This window comes from Synchiropus splendidus, chromosome 5, assembly GCF_027744825.2.
Source record: "Synchiropus splendidus isolate RoL2022-P1 chromosome 5, RoL_Sspl_1.0, whole genome shotgun sequence".
NCBI lineage: Eukaryota > Metazoa > Chordata > Actinopteri > Syngnathiformes > Callionymidae > Synchiropus > Synchiropus splendidus.
Window position 1 is genome coordinate 27,177,020 of NC_071338.1, and position 17,414 is coordinate 27,194,433.

Sequence of the window (17,414 nt, forward strand, 5' to 3'; positions counted from 1 at the left end):
GAGTTTCATTCGCCAAGTTGATTCTTTTTCTTTGAATTGTTCCATTATCTTTGGCAGGTTTTGTTCGTGGTCCTTGAAGGAAATGGATTACATGGGTGTATTGTTCAATTAGATTTAAAATGCAAGTATTCATGAGGGAGCAACGTGGTTGGATAGTCTTCCAAGGACGGCGGTCAAACTCTGGGTGGCCTCCATTTGAATTTTCTCCATGGTTCTCTGGATGTTTTATGGAACATGAGGTCACAGCCACGGATTGAACTTGGTTCCTCTTTATTTTCTCTGATATGGCACCTCGAAATATGAGGTATGGAAGTTATAATTTGTGCTACAGGACACTGACTTTTAGAGATCTAGTGCTTCACTCAAGTAAAATGCTTTTGGATTATTCATCCTCAAACCTTTTTCGGCAGCTCTGCCTGACCAATATATTCATTTTACAAACTAGAGTTCAGAAACAAAAACCTTTTTTAATCGCACAGTTTAAGGCTTTAACTTAAATGTTGAAGTAGAGCTACAGAAAGAAAAGACCTGCAGCATTTTGTCATCACGTAACCAATGTACCAGTCTGTCAGTGAAGGAGTTGCGTGCGGTGTGATAGAAGCTTTGGACGTCTCTGATCACTCTCATATGATTTTTTTTTATCGACACACATCCATTTGTCTTACTTAAATATCCAGTGGTGAACAAATATTCAGGTGCTCCTTGCATTCCACTGTGTGCCAATTGTCAAGGAATGTGTGTGCACGGAACCCAAGTGCAAGTGGTAACCAACAGCTGAGGCTCAACCGTGAGAATGAAAGTTAACAATTTACAAATTCACAAAATAACACTAGAAGACAGAGGGAAGAACCGAGCATGAAGGAGACCCGAAGAATGAATGGACCTCAACACAAAGAAACTACGAAGATCCTCAAGGATAAGCATAGACCAGTGAACTACAACGGAAAGTAACATGGTGGACAGAAACTCTGACTCAGGTGAGGAATAAGGAACAAACTTGGGAGAGTGATGAAAACCAGGGAGAACAATGTGAGCGAGAACAGGAGGTGCAGAACAGAACTGACTCACAGATGCACTTAAAGCTATTAAAGCTGAAGAAACACAAAGAGAGAATGAGACAAAAATAACCAAGAAAGAGCCAAGTCACCTGTAACGGAGCCACATGGACCTGGCGCACCTCTCTGGAAGAGCTGGGGTTTCGACAGGTGTATTGATGATGTAAAGAATTTGTCAAACAATGAACAAAAAATGTGTGTGTATAATGTAGCCTGAACTGGGAACTGTCTTGCCCCAAGAGAGGAATGTGGTGCTTCAGGACATTACCAACGAGGAGACATTGCACAGCTGCTAAAGGTTCCATGTCTGGTTTAAGTCTGTTTCCTCCTCCAAACATAGGTCCACATAAGTGATCTACACCAGTTGCTCCTTTTTGCTTTTATCTCCTTTTCCTTCCTTGCTTCTCCTTCTCCCTCCTTCATTTGCTGTCCTGCTCTTTGACAATAGAATTTCCTCACACGAGAATCAGAACTCATTTTCAGAGGGAACAAAACAATCTCAGATGATCAAAGAAACACAAGTTATGACATTTTATTTGTGCAAAAAAAAAAGACATAATCCATTGAGACCAGTATAAATACAAACATACAGTACAAGAGCATTGAAATAAACTCAGAAGATTAAATCATGCTGCAGTTTAAAGTCAAATGTTTATTTACAGTTTGCACATGTTTACAAAACTAGTTCCTGTGAATAGACCAGGACTGTGAAGCAGAGCAGAAGTACTGAGGTAGAGAAAGAAGAGACTAGGGTTCTCTTGTTCTTATTTATTTATTCTTTAACTATTTTAGATTCCTGTGTTGGGGTGATCTATTTGGAAAAGAAAATGCTCCTTTGAATGATGTGGCAATGTGAAGAAAGTGCATGTGACTGAAGTGAAAGCCCTAGAAAAGATGCTACTGGCAAAATGGGTGATTTTCCAATGTAAAGAGTGACACATTCAGTTGTCTTAGGTGGGAGAGGAAGGAGAAATCTGCAATAAAAAATAAATACATATAAAATATATACATAAATAAAAAGCTGGGGACTGGTAGAATCACACCTGCGGTTTGGAACCCCCAATTTCTAAAATTTGAAATCTGATTAGACTCTTGAAAAGATGTGGAATATGCAGCTGAATGGAGACAAAAAAATCCATAATAAAATGACATTATCTTAACAAATATAATGCTATGTACAGATCGATTAAATACAGTGTGAACATCTCAGTGAACTAATTTAGGGAACACCATTTTAAGAAACCCAATTTTGAGATCCAGCCTCAACAGTTCACCGATGAAGAGTATAAAAATAGTGTTTACTCACATATCAAGCGCACATTTAAACAAAATCTGTTTCAACTAGGGACTTGCTGATTAGCTGCTGAATTAAAGGAACAAATTAAAGTGAGTCTTTCATCCTCCAGAGTCAGGTGACAGCCCCGCAAGTGAAGGTGGGATTACTTTACTTGGCTGGGTTATTCATGCCCTCGCTGCGAAGACACGGAAGGATCCGCCCTCTGAGTTGCTCTTGCTGCAAGTGGATTGGAGAGAGAGAGTAATGTTTAGGTTACAAACAAGAATAAAGGCAGTCTAATCTCATCTCATCTGATCTAAAAAGGTGGAGATCAGTCGCTGCCATTCAGATTCAGATTCAGATTCAGAGTGCACTGCCATCACAAGAACAGGGCAAAAGTTCGAAAATGAATTCATTCCTGAACAAAACTCGCGAGCTATTTTTTCAGGTCAATTCTCTCACACTCTTTTTCTTTCTAAATTGGATTCTTTAAATTGTTGTTTCTGTCCCACAAAATAAATAAACAAAAGATGATGACGGATGAACTAATACAATAATCCATCAATTTATTATAAGCATATAATGCCATGGCCAGGCTTTTAGCAAGGACTTTGAAACAGGGTGTCCATTCCCCTCCCGACATGCCATGTCAACCACTGACTTCACAACTTGCTTTGTAAAAAAAAAAAGACCTATTTGTACAAAAATAACTTTGTATAAAAACAAACATCTGAGTCAAATAACACAGATGTAACACTTTCAGATGCAGGAGTCTCCTGGGCAGTTGTTTAACTTGGCTGACCATAATTTAAAAAAATGCACTGTAAATATATCCATCATGATACTGTCTGTTAATACTAGTTATCACGTCTGCAGTTTTGTTCATGCATGCATTTATGCAAGATAAGCATACAGTAGTATCAGCTGTGTGACAGTGATGGTTTTCTAAACTTTCACATATATATATATATATATATATATATATATATATATATATATATATATATATATATATATATATATCCATATACGTATATATACTATGTGAATGAAGAGAAGATACTATTTTGCTCGTATTTGGCAAAAAGTTGGGAAGTTATCTGCGTTTCCTGCTGTCATCAGTGTCAGACATCGAATCTAAATAGAGCGAGTGTGGAGAACCGTGAGTTTACAAAGAAATGTAATAAAATGCTGAATAAAATGTGGCGTCCAATTTCTCATGTTTTGCAGTTTAAGCCCTCCCCAGCACACGCAGACACCTCTCCAGCTAAAATCTTGGTCATGGCGTCATCACACTCCCTATTTCATAATATTTAAGTCACAAAACTGAAGTTTGGTTAAGGATTACTTTTCTTCTGTCTTATGGCTTGATGATGCTCCTCACAGGGAAGAATGGCTCACCCATGCATGACATGGATGTATACAATGAAAGTAGTAAAGAAAAGGGTCACTGAGGAGCAGCGGCTGCTGAATCTCTCTGCCCACTTTACAGTAAAGATGGTGTCATCGAAGAGGTTTAGAGGGCGGGACACGACTGTAAAGTGACTGCTAGACCTGGAATCAAAACTGGTGAAGACAGTGAAGGGCTCCTACCAATTTGGAGGCGGCAAAAAAGTGTTCTCTGCTGAGTCGAATCTTGGTGAAGGCTTTCATTTCCACCATATTTCGACACATGATTTGAAATACATTGGCAGCACGAGTTGTTCAGTTCATTTCACACCAACCAAGACTCGGCAGACCAATCGGTGAAAGACGAGCGCTGGCCTGCCTCACTATGAAAACATCCACCAATGGAATTATGACTCACTGTTGCCACCGAGCCTGCGCTGACGCGCGCCTTCGCCAGCTATGCTGATGACTTTCTAATTAGTTCATTAGCTGAGAGGCGCTGAAACGCCACCATCATCAATAATCCGGATTGTTTTGAGCGAGCGGGATCGGGTCGCACTTAATTATCGGAAGAGGAAAGGTCCAGCAAAGCGGTGGACGTAGTTTCCATCCTCGCCTTCGTTGCTCTGCATTATGTTTCACTGAATGGTCCGATTTTTTTTGGGGGGGGGGGGGGTCCATTCAGCACAGTCACTTGAGAAGCCTGGTTTAAGCAAGCAAAGACCCCATGTGTGGGCGACCCAAACGTCAAACCACACTATTACTCCAACAAGCCCACATGCCAGCGGAGCCCACCGCAAGGACCTCTTTAGAACCACAGAGGTGTTCGTTCTGAAACATGTTTGGAGCCTGCTGCACGGGATGTGTGTGGAGGAAAGGGTCTTACAGTGGTTAAATATGCCTGACACATTCCATGTGTTATCAGCTTCTGGTGCACAGGCTATGAAGGAAATCTCTCTCCTTCAGACACTGGTGCGCCGTTGAGTGACGGGTTCAGGGTGAGAACAGGAGCACTCGGGTTTGAGATGGTGATGCACAGTCTGACAGACCAGAGAGAGAGGAGTATATGATGTTTGCTGATGATATAGTGATTTATTTTGCGTAAAGAGGAGGTGGTGGGAAATGAGAATGGAGATCAGTAATTCAGTTCATTGGTGAGAAGGGAAAGGGTTGAAGATGCTCAGGATCTCAGTGACTGGACAGATGGTTCACATAAGTGCAGAGGACAAGTTGAGCGACGAAAGTTGGACATGGAGGTACCACACGAAAGAAGAGGAAGACAACCGATGTGATAAATTACTACTGTGTCGTGAAGTAATAGTGTTAGTAGTTGTAAAGGTAGAATGTTTGTGTTCTATCATTTCGTTTGTATAGCGCAGGTAAATTCAGAAAATTTAGAGAAAATAAATTATCATTGATTTATTGTTGAAAGTCATTTTAAAATGCTTTTGTAAACACATATGATGAAAACAAATTGAAAACATGGATGTGGTTTTTCAGAGTGAAAAGGGTGAGTGAATAAGTTTAAATCAAATTTCTGTTCCTTCAGAAACTTTGGACTTGTTTTTTTGGGCTGCTCCCCTGTGACTGAGTTTGACACCAAGCTTTAAGAGCGACAATAAAGAATATTTGGGTGTAGACGCAGGTATTACCTTTCAGACTGGATGCCGTTTTTCAAAACACCCATGTAACTCTTTCTCTTGTCCAGTGGCAGGACGTCCACCAGGCCTCCGTCTGCTTTGATCACTCCGGCATGGATGGCAGATTTACAGATGCTGGAGTTCTGTCATGGTCAGGAGAAAATGAAGTGAGGCGACGTGCGCATGTTCACGCAGGACAGCGGCATCAGTGAGACTGTGTGTGAGGGGTCTCAAGATGGCAACAGTCTGGAGCCAAACCCTTCATCTTGCCAAAGCATTGAAGTGCTTATGCTTCTTATCTGAAACTGCAGAAGAACCTTCTGGGACCATTGTTCAGTCCAGTTCAGAGTTGTGAGACTGGTGTGAGCTCCACATCTGACCGACAGGAAAGTCTAAGTGGAGTCTTACTCCGCTGGTTTAGTCTGGAGTTGGGGCTGAATGTCAACATGATTTACCACCACACAAACTACTCAAATGGGGGTCTCTCCATGAGCAGAGCTCAGAACCAGGCTGACATGCATGTGTGCCCCTGACAGGCTGCGTGACATAAACACAAAGTTGAGCGTCCAGCTCTTAAACCTGTCAAGCACTTGTCTTTATCTCAGTTCATCTCAGTGGCTCAACCGCTTGTTTTCTGATGTGGGGAATATTTTTTAAATAAAGGTTTGGTTTTATGAACAATTAAAACTCCAGTCCAACTTGCTTTTCCATGCGTCACATCCAGTTTCAAGTCAGAACATGTAGCCATTTCCCTCTTTCAGGTTCATCTGGTATTTGCATCATTAACCCAACTGGTAAAGCACGATTTCGCAACACAGTGGGGTGATTCAAGGCTCCCTGGTGGAACATCATCGCAAGGAGTTCTGCAGACTCTCAACGGGAGGACAAGCAGCTGGACCACGGGGAAGTGAGAGGAGGATGTGAGGCCTGCTTCTGTGCCGCCGGTCATCAAGGTGAACACAAGTTCATCTCAAGCGACTCACAAACCGTGCTGTCAACTCTCCCATCCCTTTTCTTATGGGAGGATCATGAATCAGACGCACGCTGCACTTACGTCTGTGTAGATGTTGTTGCCGATCACAGGGGACCAGTACGATGGCTGCTGTTTACAGTCTGCAGGACAGATGACCCTGCAGAAGAAAAGTAGCATCAATGTGGTACAAACCATTCTACCAAACCCCAAATAGCTTGGATCCCATATCGCACAGCAACAGCTAATACTCTTAAAAGGAGCCCTTGAGAATAGTTCATTTTTTTGTGTTTGCGACTGAGTTGGATTTTATTTTGGAAAGGACCAACAGATCATGAGTGTGAGGGCGTTTACAATTGGCATCTACAACACTACCACTCAAGGTGGGAAGTTAATGCAACCTGGACAGAAGCTGAAATTCATTGGGGAGGAACTTTGGAAAATACAGATACAATTCATCTTGCTGACAAAAAAGGACAAGGAAAAGGCATTAGCTGCTGAAGCTAATTTTACAGTTATGGTTCGCGTGTTTAACCCCTCGGCTTTTGCATCCAAAGAGGCTGTTTGGGGTTTACACTCAGTAGAAAATCCCTAGAGCAATACGCACCTCGGGCAATGTGAGAAGGGCTTTTTGAAGGGGCATATTTCGGCGACTGTGGTGTAGCAGTCAGCTGATATTTCTGATGAAGAGAGAAGAGTGTTTAAATGTGCCGATGTAATTGTAAAACTCAGTCACAGCTCACCTTCCACCTTCGCCATCACGAACGCGTTGCCAGGCTTGTATTTACTGGAGAAGTAAAAAAATGATTGAAGACTTTGAAATCACGACAAAGGTAAAATTCAGACCTGAAAGACTCGACACCATTCTTGGTTGCTTTGACAAAGAAGGGAAGCTTTTCCGTTCTGGTGACGTCCACCAGGCCGCCCCTGTTGTCCAGGACGCCAAAGTGGATGGCAGCTCTGCAGATGCTCGATTGCTGGAATCATGGATTATATTTCAAAATCAGAAAGAAATCGAGTGTTTTTTTTCAGCAACTCACCGCATCGTAAAATAGATTTCCCCAAACTTTGCCTTTTTTATTGGCGCAGTCAGCGGGGCATTTGAATCTGTGCATGGCGAGAAAGATGTTAGGATATTTACAACCACTGACGGAGAAGTTTTGGACAAATCCAGACCTGTTACAGGTCGCTCCTCTGCATTTATCCCGCAGTCTGGTCTCACACTTGATATTCTGAGCTGCGAGATTCAGTGAGAGAGAAGATGAAATTCCTCATTCACTCTGGTTAGCTGTGGTTCCTGTCAAGATCCTGTGCTCACCAAGGAAGGTGCCGGGGGTCTTCGCAGGGGTGACTTTCGGAGAGGAGGGCTTGGCAGCTGGCTTCTTGGGTGGAGAAGGTTTTGGTTTGGGCAAAGGTTTGGCTGTGGTGCGAGGGACAATGGGAACCTGAGGCTTCTCCACCTCGTTCATGTCTTCTGTCTCCGATCGCTGTGGGTCAACTGAGCAGAAGGATGGAGGGTTAGACGAGCACCTGGATGAAGAACGAAAGCGTTGCTCACCTTTGTAGCAGAGATTATTTCTGCAGCCTCCGCCATAACTGGGAGGACACTGGGAGCAAGGGCGGCCATGTCGGTAAGGGGCCTCTCCGATCCAGTTACCCCTGCAGGTGTTCACAGTGACAGTTAACCAGAGAGATGATGTCCCACTGTGCACTGCAACAGTTAAAACTCATGAGTGCGCTTGATGATCGATAAAACAAACATCAAATTCAACAATCATTGCCAACACCAGTGATGCCATCATGTGTGATCATGAAATTACACTTTTAAAATGCACGGAAAATGTTGGTTTGTTGTGTATTATTTAATTTAAACCACATTCCACTGCCTCATACATTTCAAAATCTTCTTTCGATTCTGAAGTATTTTAAGGGAGAAGACATATTCCTAAAATATTAAGAAAAATAGTCAAACAAGAAAGTTATGTTTCAGTTGCATCATATTTAACAAAAACAATCCACAAGATAAAAATGTCAGCGACAAGAACAATGACACTTTTATAGTTTTGCTCTGAATCCAGGAGGGCCACATAAGTACAGTCAAAGGGCCGAATTGGGCCCCCGGGCCACACTTTGCCCTGTTCAGGCGCCCCCTGGAGCAGACAATTTCCCAGCCGGAGGCCTGATCTAGTGCTACGGACAGGTGGCACTCCGGTGCCGTGCATCCGGTTGGTCTCTTGCTGTCTGGGCCAGTGGGTCAACCTGCATACATCCCACAACAAAAGCCTTTTTAACTTCAGTCTTAAACACGCTCCCACTGTGCAGCCTGTACTGGTGTATGAGAGGTGTCGTACAAATAAAGTTTTGCTTTGATGGTGCGGCCCCCGCACCAACTGCTCCCTTGCAATTATTGCGCTTAAGCAACACAAAGAAATACTGCTCCACAGAGCCACAGAAAACACATCCTTTGTTGGTGAACCTGATATCTGGTGCTCTCGCGCTCCGTTTTCTCTCTCCTAATGTTTCTTTATAACAGCTCTACTCGCTGGACTGGAGGAATTTAACAGCCCCTCAAACGTCACATAAGGTCTCTGACAACCGAGGCTCAATCGATGCCACATTGCTCGGCAGCAGCTATATAAGGAACACACACTGAAGCATCTGTCTTTACTTTCAGCCGAACGAATGTAAACAAGAGGCCGGGGAGCGGAGGTGTTGAAGCAAAATGGGATATTTGTCTTACTTTGGGGAATAGTTGCACACAAGGTAAACGGCGTTCTCCCATATTTCCCCCCACACGTTCATCCGCGGACACACATGCACGGCGCAGCCCACTCTGCTCGTGGTTGCCCAGACCAGCTGTGAAAAGAGAAAGCTCGGCGTGAGTATTAATAAGATCTGAACAAAAACAAGACACACCGCAGCTTAGCAGTAGTGAAACACAGAGTTCTGGGGTCAATATGTCAGTTTGTTACGCGCAGGCAGCGTTAACTGAACCACCGGGACGTTGAGTTTCCGTAAATCTGAATATTCTAATCAGTCGTAAAGTTTTAGGATCTCACTGAGAAAGGGAAAACAAAAGCGTTCTGATGAATGACGTGCCATCTGATGGTGAATACCAGCGCCTTCCCAAACCTCCTGCCCACACTGCCTGCCCAGGAATGTTCTTTTTTTTTCTCTCTCCTGGGGTTGCTGAAAGCCGTAATGAGTCAGCACACACAGGTCTGACGTGCTGAGTGCTCGGTGTCGCTGCAGTCCGCAGACAGGTCCGACTGAAGTTACGAGAGACACAGGGGAAGAGACAGACAAGGCCGTGATGCTCGAAAGAATCCAGGTCAGTCAGTCAGGGCCGTCTGAAAATGACTTCCAGGTGCCAGGATTTGGTTTCAGGCTGAGGGCAGAGTCTGGGCATCTCTGTAACGTCAGGCCTGCAGCCGTAAAGACCGAAATGGGCTTCGTTTTGCTCCTAGCTTGTTCAGGTCACTCACGTCTGACACTCGAGACCAGACTCCTCGGACGCCCATAAATACATAGAAACGTAAGACATGACAAGCTGCTTTCCTGCCCGATGACAAATACGAATCAAACTTCATGTTTTCACCAACAGAAGCCATTTTGGAGAGAGAATAATAAATGGTTTATTATTGTATTGATCATCACTGAAGCACAGATGTGAAGGTTTAAGCTAAAGATTTTAGTGAAACAAAATAGCGGTGGGACATTAACAAGTTAATTATGATTAATTTATTACAAAAAAAAATAACGTTAATTTTTTTAAATCGCATTCAATGGTTTAATTTAATTTAATCTAACAGTTTGCTCTCCAGACAACAGGGAACCTTTGTAAGTGCAGGAGTTCCTGGTCCACTGATCACACTGATGCACAAGACACGTGGCAGCTAGGATGAGAACAACAACAACAAACATGGAGGAACCCCTGAACAAAAGCAAACAAAAGCATCTGTTTGCTTTTGTTCAGGGATGTTTTTCACTACACAATGGCCAGGGTTTCCAGTGCTCTGAATGGACTTGAAATTCTTATAACATTGAAATTCTGATACAAATATTTTCAAAACAATAAAAGAGCTTTAGTTTAAATACGGTGAAATAAAAATTTTAATACAGCCACCATCAGGATTTATTGTGCTATTGTCAAACTGAGGAGAAGTAAACAATATTTTGTTGTTTAAATGTATGTATGGATCCATTATTTGATTCAGTCATATACCAAATTCATTCAAATTGAAAAATGTGGCAAATATTCTTATACCATTAAACCACCCCTAAAAAAGTCATTTTGTGTGGTCAACAGTGCTAAAGTCCTATCAGTCATGAAGAGCTCAGGCCCTGTACCTGGGTGTAGTGGGTGCACATGGGTCCCGAGCAGCGTTCTGGGCACCAAGGGTTGCACTCATGAGGGTAGGGGTAGGTGTAGTCCTTCACCTCATCGTACCAGGCCTGGACGTGGAAGGCCGGGGAGCGGTATCTTCAGGCACAAACACAAACACACTCAGTTTGAATAAGGAGGTGCCTTCGAGGATCTACAGAGGTGTCTGTACACAGAATGGTTATGAGGAGGAAAAGGGAGGGGAAGGACTTCACATTGGCACAGGATGAAAAGAAGCCAAAACTGGGAGCCTCAGCATGGAGAGCATTGAGAGGGCAGATTCCAGGAATTGCACCTGCTCTTGCTGCACACACACACACACACACACACACACACACACACACACTACTCTCAAGCAATATACTAAAACTGACTTTTTTTATAGGATGTTCAACAGAGTCAGCGTTGACTGATGAACTAATATGATTCAGGACCAAACAGCTCTTCGACTGTTTCAACATTGTTAACTTCATCTGAATAGTGTGGGAAGAAAGCTGTGGAAATAGTTCAGATATTTGGAGTCAGTCGGTCAGTGATCAAGACAGGCGAAGAAGAGAGTGCAGGCGTGGGGGAGGTATTGGCGACGCAGCCGAGGAGGAGGAACCAAAGAAGAGCATCGATGTGTTTGGTGTGACTAGAGGGATCAAGATGGTTTAAGGAGGAGCGGGCTGACTCGATGAATACTGGAAGAAGAAGCCAGAAAATTTCGGGAAAATGATTGTTAGTCTTGACATGAAAAGTCCCCTTCGAGTGAAGCTCCAGTCCAGTTTTCTCTGCTGCAGCAACCTTCAAGTCTTCAGTGACTCACCTGCCCCAGTGAACAGCCAGGTTCTGTCCGATGGACCTGAGCAGGTCCTGGGGACCGTGATCCCACTGGCACTGCTCGGCCCAGTAGGTGGCGGACTTCTCGAGCTCATCATCCCAGACCTGCGCACAGTCAGGACAGTCAGGAATCCACCTGCTTCACTCATCCCAGCAGCTCCGACTCCTTTGAGCGTCTCAGCCTCCTGAGCGGACACCTGACTCACAGCAGAGGCCTGTGTGCGTTCCAGTTTCATCTCCCCTCAGTAAATTTCCAGCCTTTTGGTGGCCACAGCGGCGCACACAGCCGCCACTGTAAACCAAGACACCCGCGCGCTAACAACAACACACGCCGCGCTGTTCCCTGGAACCCGAGAAAGTCGGTCTTCACACACTTTCCTACCGCACTGAACTCCACACAGCTCAAAAGAACCTGCTCCTGCCACGTCTCCACACATGCTCGTTCTCACCGTCCCTCGCGTCTGATCGCACATCGGAAGTGTCGGACAGAGTCAGCGTTATTGCGCGGCTTGTTAAACAGCGTCCACCGCGGTGACTGCGTGTTTCCAGCGGAGAGAAAAGGCTTTATGAGCGCCCCGGTCAGCACTCATTCTGCAGCTAAGTGGTGCTGACACATCAAAAGCACTTTCTCCGTAAACTATCGGCCAAGAATCAGCGTTAATGGTGTGGCATAACTGGCTCACCATGTGCTCCATGTTGGAAGCTGTCGGGTAGACGCTGCCCCTCAGCTTGTTGTGCAGCAGGAGGATCTCCTCGCGGTCGGACCAGCGGATGGCCCGTCTGGTTCTGTTGCCGCTGGGGTTCGGGCCGCCCTCGTAGCGGCTCAGCAGCTGCCTGAGCTCCTTGGAGTCAGGGAGGAAGAGAGAAGATGCATCCCTCACACACAGGAGGAACCAAATCCAAACCGTGACGGAGGAGGACATCCTGACCCGGGAGTGAGCTCCAGACAGAACCTGGTGGGGAGAAGCGTTTCCACACTCAATGTTTAGATCCAACAACTTCTCAGATAAAATACAGTGATCAAGGCGATTGTTGACGTGCGCCACGGTCCACCAAACCCTCCTTGGTCCATCACCTGACTCTGGTGGGGACTGAATTTCAGTTTCAACTTGATCTCAGAGACATTATTTTCTCACCAAGGCAGTTGGCTTCTTTGAACATTCCTGACCCATCCAAGGACAATATTCCTGTCTGTGACCCTGCATGAACTCCAGACAGAAGCTTCACTCGAGCTCTCAGTCATGAACCGGATCACAGGACGGGGAGCAGAGCGATCGGCAGAGGGTGTCAGGATGAGAGGAGAACGTGCTTCTCAGTCTGATCTGAGAACCGCTGCACATCTCTCCCCTCTGGCTGTTAGAGCAGCTTGAGGTCTGGTGAAGCCTCCATGCCAACGGACGGTGCCAGCTCTGGGCAGCCGCAGCTCCACGCCCTGCTCCCCTCTTCACACCGGCCCTCAAACCAGCTCCCTGTCCCAGGCCTTCTCATGCTGATCCTGAATTTTATACCAGAGTGACAGACTTTGACAGTGATCCACGGGTTGATTCTTCTGCACAGCACTGGCCTGGACTTCACCTCTGCTGCATGGAAACACAACAGCTGAGAATTTACAAGCAGGAGGGTGGAAATCAGGAGCAGGGAACTAAACCTAAAGAGATGGCAGTTTAGGAAAACTGAAGCCGGATTTGCAGTCAGGTCCTGGATTAACCCTGATTAGGATTTTCACAATGATAATTATTTTTATAAATTTCAATATACAATTGAGCCGTTTATTAAATGCAAAACAACAATTTGCTCATACTTTTATTTTTTTAAAAATGAAAGAAAAAAATGTAGCGTTGTTTAAGGCGACCTGATAAATGTATATATGAAAAATAAAGTCGCTCACCTTTACGTTTTCCTTTAAAGTCCGTCTGCGTAATCGCTTTATTCCAATCCGCGCCTCTCTCTCTCCCCCTCTCTCTCTCTCTCTGAGTCGCTGGTTCTGGACCTCAAAGGAAGTGTGGCAGGTCCGGGCTCCTCTCACAGCCTTATATAGAGAAGGGAACCCTCGGGTGCAGAGGAAAAATTGAGTCCCCCCCCCTCGCCAGCCTCCCACAGCAGACTGAGTTCTTGGCACACGCGGCGCCTGGAGTGCGCACTAACCACGTCAGGAAAGCGACACCAGCAAGTGAATCACTGGGTTTGTCGGCTGAATCCAGTTTGTTTGGGTGACTCCTGTTGACCCAGATGTTCTCCCAGAAAGATAAACGACGAGACCAGGGCGAAGGAAACGCGTCCTTATAGAGAATCACACCGATGTCGAGAAAGCGTCTGAGATATGGAAAACTCGCTCCTGCTGCGCAGAATTTAATGATGAATTTAACCTATTGAATTCTTGATGTTCATTTTTCTTCCGAATCATTTGATCTGAAACGGAGTGAAAGTGTGCGGGAGAATTTGCGCATTTTCCCGCACACGTTTGTGGCTTTCATATCCACTGTCTAACTTTTATTTTCCATGTTGATCAGGAGACAAAAATCCAGTTCAACTGAAGGCAACACAATGAGTCTATTTGTTTTAATCGTGTCACAAAGTTGAACAACTGCCAGTTCAAAATAACATGATCAGCCTGCCTCAGATTGGTGGTCAAATTGGACCAAGAGCCTGGGCAGAACGTGATATCAGTCTTCCTTCATTTGAAATGACATGGCCGATGATCCTTCACCTCCGACTTCAACTCCAATCACAACAGTTTCCTTTAGTTGTTCAGACTTTTCCATCTTCTGTGAATTTCATTTTGAGCCAACTATTTCTGCATGAAGCCGTTTAGGCCTTGGAAATAACTGAGCTGTCCCAGTGTGGCCCATGAGCCGTGAGTTTGACTCAGGTGTGGTGTCAGCTGATGCGTGTGATCCCCAGGTGTTGGTGCTGAAGTCCTCCAGCTTTGAACTGGCATCTTGAGACGTGTTCTGGAAGTGATCAAAGAGCCTGCTCCTCTCCAGCATCACGTCCAGTCAGATCCTCTGCTGGCTCCTGCCCGGCCAGAGAGGAGAGAAGCGTCACTGTTTTATGTCCTCCTTGGCACGAGCCTCATGAGGGAGCAATGAAGGGGAATAAAATTTCATCAGGAACACTGGAATCCACCAAGACAAAATGTTCTTGTGATTTGTTTTGTTTTTCTTCAGGCTCAGCCAGAGGACGGTCAGAAAAAAAAAAAGATCCTTGCACAGAGAAATAGTTCCTGTGACTGGCGCCTCCACGTGAGACTCGGATCAGAGCCGACGATGGTCTGCTCAGAGTTGAGCCACGGGTGGAGTGATGGAAGAAGGTGTTGCAAAGGGGTCGCACAGTGTATTGAGGAAGTGATGACCTTTGTACTGCCATACAGTACTTTGTGGTACTGGTATCCAGACTTCATTCTTCACTTTTGTTCAAACAAGGCCTCCTCTTTTCACTTTTATTTCAGTTTTTTAATCCACTTTTCCACAGCTATCACAACCTAGTAATGTTCATTTTATATACATTACTGACACATAAAATATATGTTTATGATAATGATGTGCCTCAATTTTATTTGGCAATACTGAGCCTATTTGATATTTGGATTATTTTCTCTATTTCAAAACAGAAAAAAAATCTTGCAGATTATCTTCCCATTTTCTCTCCTCTTGTGTGACCCAGAACAGTGGGAATCACAAACATAATTCTGGAGGGTGAAAAACAAGCTCTTCTTAATGACCCTCTGTGCGATGTCATGTTTTCTGATGACTCAGCAACTTTTCAACTGCCCACACGTTTGAACGTTGTGTTGTTCCTTTGATGTGTCGATTAAAAACAACTTCATGAACTGACCTCTGTTCAAGTCGCAGACAGGGTCTGGTCCATTGAGCAACACAGATTCTGGTTAAAAACTGAATCTCAATAACACCGTAAAAAAGTTTTTCAAAACATTGATCACAGGCATAAAAGCGCTTCCCTTCCTGTTTGTCAGGGGCGCGTTTCCTCGATGACCCCCGACAGGGCGACATGATGTTGCCGTGACCCAAATAGTTCACATTTTATTCTATGCCGGGCTTGATTTGTCTGCGAAACATGTCAGAGACTGGTGAGAAGGAATGTCATCAGGGGAACCAGCAGACCGGCCGTCCTCGCACCAGCTCAGACCTGACCTGTCTGGGCCGACAGCTCTCACCTTTTAAACCCCCCAGTTCAACCCCCTGATGTTCTAAAAGCACCTCACCTCAGCGAAGACTAGTAAGTCATAGATCGAAGATATAGACAGACACTGACCAGTCTCCATGTTGCCAGCGGGCTCTGACCTTAGCGCTGGATGTAAGACTTTCAAAACTGGGACTGGAAAATAAAAATGAACTTCTCCATCGACAGCGGCATTTTACATTTAGGCAATGAAATCCATTCTGATTCCAATAAAACTAAAACCATTTTCCAATTCATCCTGTGAAGAAACACATTTGCTTTGGTTAAAAAATTATATACATATATATAATACAATAATAATAAAATAAATTATATAAATATACATTTTCTTTGAAAACAGGAGAGTTCCATTTGCAATGAATATGTCACAAACCAATTTTAGAAGCAAAGCAAAATTGAAAAAAAAAATCTTTTTCAAACATCACTTCCCTATTTCCCTTAAAAAAACTGCACGTTTGTGGGGATCTGTTCAGAGTCTATCCCAGCTAGTTGGGGATAGAGGGGAGTGAGGGGGTTGTTAACCATCAGTAAAGAGCGCCACAGGGCTCCATGCTTGGACCATTTTCCTTACACACGGCATGTTACAGGGGACACCTCAGTCATACATTATGTTACTAGTAGCTTTGCATCGAAATACAATTTTAAAAGTTACACTGACTAGGCTGCACCATATCAATCGGTGAAGCATTTAAAGCAGTTTAAACAGATAGACAGTTTTTGTTGTTGTTGTTCCTTCTTTGCCACCGTCTTTTACACCAACTGTTTTGGCGGGTCAGCACCAACCCAAGTCACACTAAAGCAGTGACCCTGACTATTGCTCTCCCTCATTTAATGGTGAGAACAAGTGTCTGCTCTTGGTTATGGACACATTCATGCCACTTCACACCTCACTGACTCAGTGAGAGTCTGAGGACCAGAGCAGCAGCAGGAGATTTATAACCGCAGCAGCCTGGCCCAGTCTGACTTGGTGGAAGCTCCTCTTCACCGCAGAAGAGCACTGCACGCCAATACAATGGTCACCAGGTGCTTGCGTAACAGCTTTTTTTTTTAAGATTGAAGAGCACCCCTCACACACACACTTCCAGCTTTGGTGTGTTTGACTTTGGTCGTTTACGTCTAGCACAAACTGTGGAGCGCTGGAGAACATCAGAAGTACCACAACAAGAGGGCTCAGAGTACTGCTTTGAAAACAAGAGCCTCAACATCCCTGACCAGTGTCAGACTGACTGTCGACGTCAGGTTCTATGGAAGCAGCCACTGCTCATCCTTCAGGAACAAGCTCAGAAGTTTGACCTTGAATCACCATGGAGCAAATGTAGAGTGAAATTCAGGCGACGTTAAAAAGCAAGTGTCTCTGAATGTCAATGCTATTTTTCAATACAATGGGAGCACCGAGAGAAAAATGCCGAGCAGGCAGATTTTAAAACTGCCTCCGTTTTAATGGAGAGCAGAAGCGGCCGCAACCCAGCGACGGCAGCCAAGTGCACCAGAGACCACAGCACCGCTCAACACAAAGCACGGCATGCGTCCACCCCGAGGACGTCCAATTAGTGTCGCGTGGTAAACCAACACGTTTTTTTTTTCTCTCTTCTTGGTTTATTGTCCACGCCGCTTTGAAGGCCAGGCGAACATGCCGAGTCAGCAGCCGTGAAATAAGAGCCACACAGTCTTGTCAGAC

General features: G+C 44.7%; 1 protein-coding gene across 1 annotated transcript; it reads right to left on the reverse strand.

The window, feature by feature from the left end:
• Nucleotides 1–1,598: 1,598 nt before the first annotated feature.
• Nucleotides 1,599–13,552, reverse strand: crispld2 (cysteine-rich secretory protein LCCL domain containing 2). The gene is made up of 15 exons (XM_053866454.1): nt 13,425–13,552; nt 12,220–12,489; nt 11,523–11,641; nt 10,681–10,813; nt 9,071–9,186; nt 7,889–7,989; nt 7,649–7,828; nt 7,507–7,567; nt 7,371–7,437; nt 7,177–7,307; nt 7,074–7,117; nt 6,938–7,010; nt 6,415–6,490; nt 5,373–5,503; nt 1,599–2,568 (listed from the first exon to the last, which is right to left on the reverse strand). Exons 2-15 carry the CDS (start codon nt 12,457–12,459, stop codon nt 2,517–2,519), a joined length of 1,524 nt encoding a protein of 507 aa, XP_053722429.1. The 5' UTR covers nt 12,460–12,489; nt 13,425–13,552; the 3' UTR covers nt 1,599–2,516.
• Between the last annotated feature and the right edge of the window lie 3,862 nt (nt 13,553–17,414).